The following is an 11,304-nucleotide window of genomic DNA, read 5'->3' on the forward strand; positions in this document are numbered from 1 at the left end:
AAAATAACTACCAAAGTTATTAAATTCTTAAATTTCAAATCTAGCTCTCACAAATAAAATGATAAAGATGTAAACAGGCAGTAAAAAAGATTGTCATTCGAATCCGACTGAATCATTCGAAAAACTAATAGGATATTATCTGAATCTTGTCCAAATATAATAGAATACGGATATGGTAATACCACCATCCTAATCGCTAAATTTGTGTTCAGCCCACCCAGCTTTTTGCTTTAGTTTTACTGTCTTTCTTTCTTTCTCTCTCTTTCTTTTTCCTTTTTCTTCTTTTTCTTTCTTTCTTCTCTTTCTTTTTTTTTTTTTTTTTTTTTTGGGATAAAAAAGCAACAATTTGAGGGAAGATTTACAAATACAAAGGTTATGGTGGGTAAGGGCCTGGGGGGTACCCACGGGGAGTCTCTTTAGGTATATACGTATTGTGAGCTAAACGAAGCCAAGATCGTGCAGCAGTGCGTATGAAAGTTGCTAGTATGATATTTTCTATTTTTGTCCCTACCTATAATAATTCGGTTGCAGCAGCTATATATAGGCCACGCCTTCGTTGCAACTAGGATCCAATCCACAAGAAACGGACAGTTGGAGTGCATTCCTTCATTTTGGGCGAACTTCATCCAGAGAAAGCAAACCCTTTTTTTCTTTCATTTCAGGAAGTTTGTCAAGATAAGTCGTCAGTCGTCATTCTCCTCCTCTTACAAGGCAGTCATTCAGCACAGGAGGGTACAATTTTCAAACACCATTGCTCACCTTCAAACTTAATCCTTCGGATTACACATCTACATCATTTCTCTCCCTCAACAACCCATAACAGGCAACATATTTACTTTACAATAGGCAAATAAAGAGATGCGCTTCTAGTAAAAGTCATCAACATTATGTAGATCCATCATCAAATGCAGGCAGTATGCATACTGTTATAATAGGCGACTGAATTTGACTATCTGTAGTATATTTTTGTTTCAGCTGCAAACTATTACAGTATTCATTATTCATTATATACTCATCAAAGCAAATCCTACCTCCCACAAAGGACGAATCCAAGGTTACCAGACTCATTAAGATGTAACAACTCGGAGTGAATAACTTGAACTTGATTTAATTCAATTCAATTTCACTAATTTTAAGTGTCACCGTGATCTTAAACTTGAATGGCTGGATGTGCTCAGAGAGTGTACTGAGAAACGTATCTTCCACTTGGGAGATCCACACATGCATCACATGAATGAAATGACAAAAGCTCACAAGTCTCAAAACTGAACGTTCCCTCATGAGAGGACAGTCAAATATCAAATGTTGAATGGCTTCCAAATACTCTTTATTTTACGCAAAATTCCATGTGCATTTCTATTTCGATTATTCGAAAAAACAATGACGCTACTCCACACCATAGGTCTGTCATCTCCAGTTCTTGCTAGGCTTCACTCTTTTGACAGCCATGAAAGTCACTGCAGCTGATAACGAGTACCTGTTAACCAAATCTTTGTCAAAAGTATATAAAAGCAAGTCCATAATTAAGATATGGCAATTTAAGTCACAGTTGGAAATACAAATATTATCACTGGTCCTTGGATTTAATTGGCTTTCCACTTAAATGCTTGCACGATCCAGTTCTATGACTCTGGGGCTTTGCGTGGACCTAAGGGAATAGTAAGGCCAGAGGCTTAAATACTCTTGTTAGCACCAACCCCCCCCCCCACCCCCAAAAAAAATAATAATAATAATAACAAACAAAAATGGCAGATGATCTCTGAACCACCAGGGAGCAGTGAAGGGGCATTTCAGAGTAGCCTTCCCTTCAAGCATATCACGTAACTCCTATCACACAAGTGAAGTCCTCTCCTCTTCTCCCAAAGGGAAGGGACATATATATAGACAAGAACCTTCAGATTTTAGAATTTCTTTCCCTTCAAGCATATCTTTTAACACTTTTCTATAAGTAAAGTCCCTTTCTCTTCTCCCAAAACTTGAAAGGGAAGGGACACATACACATACAAGAAGTCTCAGATTTCTTCAGCGGTATGCATGGTGATGAAAGATGATATTCTGGAACTTTACTTTTAATAGGACAATGGAAGAATTAGAAAAAATGGTTAAGAACTGGATCGGTGCAGAGATATGCTAAAAAAAATTTAATATAGAACAAGAAGATGAGTAACCATGATCTTCAACATTCTTTAATGTAAATGCATGATTAGAGTACTTCAAGGGGCAAGAAGCATACCATGTCAATGTATAGTTTAAATGATCCTGAGGCATAACTGAACTGTGAATTAAAGCATTGACATCCTTTGGGATAGGGTACGGTTTACAAGGATCGACGTTGTCGTTGATATATTCAATATACAGAGTGTTCTCAGGAAGTCCACAAGCACGTGCAATGGCAGGAACATCAACATAGAACCATTGACCAGAGCTTGGATTGTTCTCTGGAACAAAGATGCTAGGCCTCTCACTTCCACGAACTACACCAATAACTTTAACAGGAGTAATGTCACGAGCTTGATTCTGTCAGTTGGTAAAAGTTTCATGCAAAGGTCAGAACCCACCAGCCTCACCAATAATAGCATGCATTAACCAATAAATCACCAACTAGCAATGACCTTAATCCCAGTATGCTTCTTGGACCAAAACTTCCAATGCAGTTTCCCTTCATTCTGGGTTGTAGAGGGCAAAGGTAAGCTTGGAGGTTGTTCACCATCTTCTGAAACTTCAGAAGACTTATCCTTCCAGCTGCGTGGGACCCATCCTCTATTAACCAAAACTGCAGGTTGCGCACTGACATATATTTCTCAATTTAGTTCAGTACAAGTAATTATATTAAACAACACTACAAAGAGCAATTAATATAAAGAGATACGATCCAGCAATTCAAGAGTTAAAGGGGACATCAATAGGCAGCCCAAGGAACTACACAAACTTCCAAAACATTGATTGAAAGATCCATCCATTCAAATTAATCTTGTCAAAGCAATACCAGGCAAATGCCACTAGGAGACACAGGCACCGAACGGCACAGGCAATCCTTGCCCAATGAGGTTGAGCTGCACATGAATAGACTTCCATGCTGCCACCTGGGCAACTAAGTTTATGCCAAGGCTCTATTTTGACTAGATGAGCCACCAACTGAGCCATACAGAAGCAGACATGTTTTAGCTAGGTGCATGTGGCATTTTGCTTCAGTCCCGCACATTTAATGCATAGGACTGTTCAGCGGAACATTGGATCGAGATCTGCTCGAGATTTCAATCTCAATTGTCAAATCGAGTGTTCCGCTGAACGTGTCTTGCGCAAGACACAAGCAAGGTCCGTGCATGTGGCCTATTATTTATTTTATTACTAACCTTTGTTGTGTCAATTTTATGGACGAAATTTCGCTATATATTATATTATACTACCATTATTCAAGAGAGATGGTTACATTTCTCTTCTCTTAAATACCCTTAGCCATTCAATCCTATAGACTATAAAGTCATTAAGGTTGTTTGGAATTGTAATTTCCCATTTAGAAATATAATAAGAATATTAATAACCACTAAAAGAATATAATAATATGGTAATAATTAACTGGAGGAACATTGTCCTTCCACCACAATTCAACATGAAATTGATGGAATGTCTAGGTGGGACCAGTCCAACCATCACATGTAAAAGTCACCCCATAGTGAACCCACATAGGCTTCAATCCCTCTATGCACTCATTAAGAGCTTGCTTATGCTTAGGCAGGTAAACCTTATAGACCTCGTGTGAAGTGGGCCCCTATAATTCCCAGCCCAGCCTATCTCCTCAAACATATCCCTGTAGTAGCACCCCTAGGCTGCATGTGCTAGAATGCTACAAGGCCCATTTGGAGAAAGTCATCCCCACTTTCTCCTTCACACTCCCCCACATGTGCTTTAGCTTCTTTTGCTTAAGCTCTATCTCCCTAAATAAGGTTGAATCTCTAGGAAGAATCTCAATATCAGGTGCCATATCTGCAACTAATGAAGCTCAGCCCCGTGTAGGGGGCTATGGGGGTGGGATATATCTCCTCACTCACACTCTGGTAACTCCTCATAGACTATTGGGAGCTGCCTCCCATACCCGTTGGCTCTCTAGAGGGCCATGTTCGTATAGCCCTCTGTAGCTTCCTCATATCATCTATCCTCACCTACTCCCTACTCATCATCATCGATTACCCCATCGGTGTTGCCTCTACTGGCTCATCTGAATCGAAGTTCTGCTCTCCTAGCTCAAGGAGGTCATCTAGACAAGCATCCTCGAACTCCTCCCTCTGTAATCTCTTCTCCTTCCTCTTCTGCTTTCCATTAGTCAAGTACGAGGCCGCTATGTCAAACATCTTTCAAACAGAATGCAAGATACAAGAAATACACACTATCTTAAGAAGCATCACAATATGCTCCAAAAATTTTCCTACATGCTTCTACTAATATTCTTCTATTTTTAAATATAAAACAGAAATTAATTAGTGTTTTTTAATATTTAAATAATTTTTTTTACATTTTTAATATTTTTTAAATAAATAATTAACAACAATAAGTCTAATTTCGATACCATCACAACATAGATCAAGTGATGGTGTCTCACATATACTAAGTTCAAGCCAATACATTATGTATACATCTGTATTTTATCAAATACCTAATTAACAAAATAATTTTTTAAAAACAAAAAAATAAAAATGGTAGCAATAATCAAAAATTAATTTTAACAGATCAACACCCTAGACTAAACATATATTAATTTGAAGGCAATACAACATGATTTGAGGCATGAACAAAAGAAAAATAAAAAAAATGGGAAGTTTGGAAACTCACCTTGTAACAATATCAAGAAATCACCAACGGAGGAGCCACAGTGGTGTTTGAAGAGAAAGGAGACGTGGAAAGTTGCTGAAATGGCGTAGAAAGCAAGAAAAACCAAGAAAAATGGGGTTAGGGGGTCGAAATCAACTTGGCAGAACAAAAGGGAAACTATCGGAACCGCCTTATTCCGCTGGTTCCGACATAAAAAGATGAGCTTTATAAAGGGCCTGGACCTAAATTGGTCAAAACTGATCGAACCATATTTTAGACAACTTCAGTCGAAATATCGTGTCGCATCGTGCGAAATCTGGTACTGAAAATAAATCTGGGAAGTTTCATTTAGATATCAAATTTTATAGGCATTTCAGTCGAAATTTATTCCATAGGATGGACAGAGAAAATAACATGATCAAGTTGGCTGACACCTTTGAGGTGGAGGTTGATAATGAAAACCCATTATATGAGTGGGTCAAGGATAAAGGAGAGTTGTTGTGAGATGAGGAGGTAGGTCATCCCAGCTGACATATTGCATCACAGATGGGGGCTGATCTGGATGAATTCTTGGCCCATGAGGGGAGTGCACATGAAGTACCTGCCCGTCCTTCATGCCACACCTAGATGCATCAACCTAGAGTGAGGATTTAATAGTGTAGTCACACACAGAGGATGATGCAACTTAAGCATCCCCCACGATGGTGATGATGATGATGATTGACCTAGTAGCAAGGATGATAATGATGATGGACCTGGTGATCACGATTCGACTAATCCTAACGAGAGAACACCACTAGGACCACCACCAGAAATTGAGAGTCAGAGATGGGAGGAACACTGATAATCATGGGTGAGAGTCACCATCTATGCGGCACAAGATTCAGATCATGGTACTTTAGGTTGTACTTCGACATATAGCCGGAAGGGGAAGGGGAAGGAGAAATAGCACAGATATGGATATTATGTGGATGAGGATGACACGGAGACAAACAAACACCTCATTATATGGGTTTTACCGCTCAATGGATGTAAAGAGCTTGGTGGGCTCCATGGGATCCATAAGCTTAGATGATTCCAAAGGCTCCACCGCTAGAGGATCAAGATCGTATAGACTTGCAGATTCCCAGTCATATGATAGTGGTATAAAGAGTATTGTTTTTGCTTCTGGTTATGGTTATGGTCTCCCTACCGGCTATCAAACACTAGTGGGACACACTAGGATGTATTATCCAAGGTCTAACAGGATAGTATATGGGTACTTCGGTGCCGCTTATGCTGATCCTAACTCAGGGACACGAATGTTTGTGCAGCAAATCTTTGGCATTGAACCACATCCACCAGCCCCTCCATCAAGACTTCCCTGTCTAAATTGCGTATTCCCACCACCTAGATAACTTAGCATTGTGGATGATGCAACGTACCTCCTACAGTCGTCGACTACCTCAACAACCATCAGCACAAGATGTCATGAGATATGTATTATGTTTGGTATAAGGAGCAAAGCATAAGGGGACACTTATATTAGAGTCATCACTTTTGTTGATTTGTTGTCTACTTGTCTTGGTTATCTTAGTCTATGACTCTTTCATTGAAAAGATTGTAAGTTGTAAGTTGTAACCATGCTATGTAATACAGTTTGTACTTCTTGGAACCTGTTATTTGTTAGTATACTTGAACAATAACTTCTCAATGGTCTTTCTTTTTTTTTGGGTAAAATACTAGTTTCCACTGTGTTTATCATCCTTTGAATAGGTAGAAGGCACAAAGTCAGATCATCTAGAGGTCATATAAGGCCTAATACCTAGGGTCAAATTTTTTTTAAAAAAGTACCAGGTTTCGACCGAAATTTCGGCCTAGAGATTTGATTTTTTGCCAAGTCAAAATCGGCCTCAAAACCAAAACATCGATACTTGGTTAAAATATTGCCCACTCCAGGGTCCTTTTCCATTAGAATCAGCAGCCTTTTAGGACTGAAATTACCTTTGGTGGACGGTTTTGGTTAGATTTGGGGTTTACAAGTGTTAACGTAGGGTCAAGGTAAATTTAGTGAAGTTTAGGGGTCAAGGGTTTTATGCTTAAGGGTTTGAAACCTTGTCTTATGGTTTGGGTTTGGTTGGTTTAGGTTTAAGTTGGTTTCGATGTTAAGGGGTTAAAGAGAACTGGTTTTGTTCTTCGATAGAAGTTTCAAGTTGCAGTATGTGGTGGAAGAAAAAGAAGCCGGAAGAAGAAGAACAAGTGTGGCAATGGTAAACAAAGTCGACTCCAAAAGATGGGTATGATTGCAATAGTGCTACGGATGTCGATAGGTCAAGCGATTGAAAAAGGAGAAGAGGAAGATGTCGGGGCCAAGTTAGTTGCAAATTGAGGAAAAAAGGGCAATGAGTTGCAAATGTCTTGTGACAATGGCGGAGTAGTCACAAAAGCTTGGCAATGGTGGTGGGAAGGTTGCAAAGCTCTGGCGACAGTGACGGAAGGGTTAAGAGAGTTTAATGGTGGTTCTGCGATGGTCTTGATAGGCTCAATAGTGGTTCTACGAAGGCTCTATAAGAAGGAGAAAAAAAAAAGTCATTTTCTCTTTATGGTTGACACACGATGGAAGGTAGGATATCTCTACAATTGCAGGTGAAGGTGACAAAGGGATGCCGATGGTGGTGGTGCTCAATGGATCAAAGTTGTCTCTAATACCATGTTGTAATTTTGAGAGATATCGCTCAAAAGGTTTGTTTCATTCACATGCCCTAATGGGGCATTTATAGTCACAATAGTAGGAAGAGAAAAACAAGTAAAAAAAACTAATCCTACACACATTAGGAAACCAATATAAAAAATATAAGAGAACAAAAGATATAATTAAATGAGTCTTATTCCAACTAGGAAACCTCAATTATACTTCCAATACTTAGAGAAGAAGATACACAAATTGTAGAAAATAAGAGAACTCTCAAAACCCAGGTTATGGGCTCTCTCCCATGACTCCAAGTCTTCCTTAAATGCTTATTTAGTCAAGTCATCAAATCTGATTATTACACAAGGGGTGGCTATTTGGATTGGGTTTCCCTTACAACTCAATACTTAAATTAAACAACTAGACTCGTAATCAAAAGTAACTTGCAAAAATAAGCAAACAACTTCCACAAGAAATCCTACTTGAAAACTGGGAATCCAACTTGGGACTCTTAATTAGACATCGACTATCACTCCAACAAGAATTATATCATAACCATCAAGGAATGATCCAAACTATAAAATAACAGTAGATCTAGAATCCTTGAAAGGAATGGATTTTATGGGAATGCCTCTCTAATTGAGACTCCTATGCAGACCGGGACTCTTCAATAACTTAACCAAAACAAAACCAAACTCAACAATAGAAGTAGATATGGACTCCTAACAGTATTCTGCATCCGAAAAGCCCTGCTAGGAAACCAAAGAGGGGGTAAAATGACCAAAGTACCCTAAACGGTTCCACTTCTCTACTCATGTGATTGGTTTCCTTAACTTCTAGAAACAGTTGCTAGCACAATAAAATAAGTGCGTAATAGCTTATCTGAGTTTCCCTCTTCCCTTCTTCTTTTTCTTATTTTATTTTGTTGATCTTGCACAAATCACAGCACCAGTTCCTCACACACTGCTATGCAAAACTCTCTTTCTTTTCCTTCAAACTTCTACCAAATACACTTCTTTTGACTTATGCACTCTAACCCTGTATAGTTCCATCAACCATAGCATTACTCATCAATGCTGCTAACTGTTTTGCACAGAAAATATCTGTATTACATTAATCTACACAGCTTGTACCATTCACTGAATAATAAAACCTACAATTCCATGATAAACAACAACTAAAAAAAATCTAAATTTGAACCACAGAACCCATTATTGAAGAAACCCGGATTTAATAAAAGAAACAACCTAAATAAACAGCAATAGTTCTCTCTCTAGCCTTCATGCACCTGACAGCATTCTGCAATGATTTGGGATTTGTTTTCACTGCTTTGATTCAACCTCAGCTGTTGCCCACAATTTTCTCAATAATTTACTCTAGTAAGATATCTTTTATCGCCCGTCTACTATTTTCAGCATCAATTTCAGCCTTTTCGAACTTTAAAAATAGGACTTATTTTTAGATTTTCACAGTAACCCTTTACAAAATATATGGGTCTATTACATCACTTAGATGTCTGGCATAGGTTTGCAGCAGATATTTTCTTGCAGAAGATCATAGGTTATCATTTCTGGTTAAGAAGATTCATGTATCTACAAAGTTGTGTTTTTTGTACACTTTGATAGATAAACAGCATAACAACAAACTTAGCCAAGTAGTGAAATACTTTGATATCTTAGATACTCGTAGATTTCTGCTACTGCAACCAGCTGGTTGCAGGTTCAAAGTCAGAAACATCCTCTCTGCAAAGCAATGAGTAAGGCTGTGTACATTTGTCCCTCTAAATCCAGCAGTAGCAGGAGCATTGTGCACCAGCATGGTCTTTTTTTAGATGGTGTACTCAACGATTTCAGGCGCTGAGATTTTATGGTACATGACTGCCAGTTCTTATGGGTCTCCTTAAACTAACAATAACTACATTGAGTCAGACACTGGTACCATTGTGGATTTCTTTAACCCATGGATACTTCTCACTCTTGGGTCTTGTAATGAGATAAAAGAACTTTGACAACATGTTTGCAGTGCAATTGTTCTTAAAGTATAATTTAGACTTGAATTCATTTTTGGGATTTCTATAAGGCTTGCCGTGAAGTCAAGCTTGGCCCCTTCCACTTATGTTGTAATTTTATTTCTTCTGCTAATAAAGTTCTGAGAGCCTGCCCCAGTGTCCTGAACTGTTAGGAGACAAGATTAAGATTACCAATTACCAATAATTGAAAAAGAACAAACCCTTTACCGCTTAACTAAAAAAACTAATAAAACCAAGCATAGATGAGGACCTTTGTTATCAGAGTCAAGCGATCAATAACCCAATATCAAAAACTTAATCATAACGGCACCGAGTTACCTCTCTGTGTTGTCCGCCACTGGCAATAGAGGAGTGATGACATAATAGCCATTCTCAGTCACTCCAGAAATGCTCCTAGATCGTGGGCCCAAATAGATAGATTTACTTTCATCGAAAACTCCACTGCATATCACCCTCCTAAACTCTAGAGAATCCAAATCTCCATCTGAAGTGGATGTACCATTCCAAAGCAAAGGTTCCATTTCCAATCTTTTCTCTCTATGAAGCAGCGTTTCTATCTGTAAAACCAATTAAGAAGACAAGTAGAAATAATTTCCCAGGCAATACAAGAGAAATTTAAAATATTTAAGAATCGGTACAATAAAGAACCCAGGATTTCAATACGATATTTATATGCCAGGCAGCTATGTCCACCAATAAATAGTCAATACCAGAATAAAAGATTTCTGAAGGAGATAAGCAGTTTTACCTTATCTTCTCTTCTGAAGATCTGCCAAGTTCCAAGACCAAACGTGATCGCGCCAGGAAGGAAAAGTAACCACCTCGACCATCTCCCCGTTTTCCTATCTGATGCATTCAGCAAAAGAAATACATGAAATCTCATGGATGAGAAAGCAATAACACGTATTAGAAATGAACGACAGTCTCAAGTAATTAAACAGAGAGATTGTCTAAGTGACAAAACTAGTTAAATAAATGTATTAAAAAGTGCAACGGATAAAGAGACCTTGAGCATGAGATTGAGAAGATGAAGGCGAGAGAGACTGGGGAAGAGAGGAGAAAGGTCGGACAGAAGTAGAGAATGAAGATTCCCAGGAAGAGGTTGCTGATAGATCCCACTTCCTCGGATGAGTCGGAATTGGAGCGGCAAGCCGGAACCTTATGAGGGTTCTGGAAATGGAGGGTGTCATTCGGAATATCATGGACGAACACCCGTACATTTTTTTCTTTCAGTTCCCATATCCGTCTGTGTGCTCCTCCCCCATCCCTGACGACGACGACATTGTGAAGCGCGTAGCGTGGAGGCAAGCTTTTTCAGAATTAGGGTTTTAAACAGAAATTAAGGAGCACTGGCGGTCAGACTACCTTACGGTACAAAAGCGCCCGAAGCCAGAGGGAGGCTGCAATTGTTACTGGGCGTTTTCCACCGCCACCGGTCTTAGGTCAGGGACCCTTGAATCCTTGATCGCGCCAGGACTGAAAGGTAGCCACCTCAACCGAGATCTCAATTCGTCGGTCCATGTTTTTTTTACTTTAACGGTTCAGCGCAGTCGTGGCTGAACCTGGCTGAACCGAACCAAAGTCCGAAATTTTGAGCGCTACACCAGGAGGTTTTTTCTTTTTTTTTCTTTTTTAATCAAAGCGCCACCCCAATGTTACCCCCAAAAAAATTTAGGGTAATTTTTATCTGACCCTGAGATTTGGTCGAAGTTACTTTTAGTCCAGATTAAATTTTTTTTGCATATGGTTCCCTATAATTTCAAGAAATGATTAAATAAAGACACGTTTAACGAAAACTATT

The 11,304-nt window shown here is 38.9% G+C and overlaps 1 protein-coding gene across 1 annotated transcript; it reads right to left on the reverse strand.

The window, feature by feature from the left end:
- Positions 1-767: 767 nt before the first annotated feature.
- LOC149014428 (surfeit locus protein 1-like) lies at positions 768-10,984 on the reverse strand. The gene is made up of 6 exons (XM_089155484.1): positions 10,510-10,984; positions 10,252-10,349; positions 9,822-10,060; positions 2,613-2,787; positions 2,234-2,517; positions 768-1,477 (listed from the first exon to the last, which is right to left on the reverse strand). The coding sequence occupies exons 1-6, from the start codon at positions 10,721-10,723 to the stop codon at positions 1,408-1,410; spliced, it is 1,080 nt and encodes a 359-aa protein (XP_089011610.1). The 5' UTR covers positions 10,724-10,984; the 3' UTR covers positions 768-1,407.
- Positions 10,985-11,304: the final 320 nt, after the last annotated feature.

This window comes from Hakea prostrata, chromosome 5 (genome assembly GCF_041222555.1).
Source record: "Hakea prostrata isolate BN-2017 chromosome 5, UWA_Hpros_2, whole genome shotgun sequence".
Classification (NCBI taxonomy): domain Eukaryota; kingdom Viridiplantae; phylum Streptophyta; class Magnoliopsida; order Proteales; family Proteaceae; genus Hakea; species Hakea prostrata.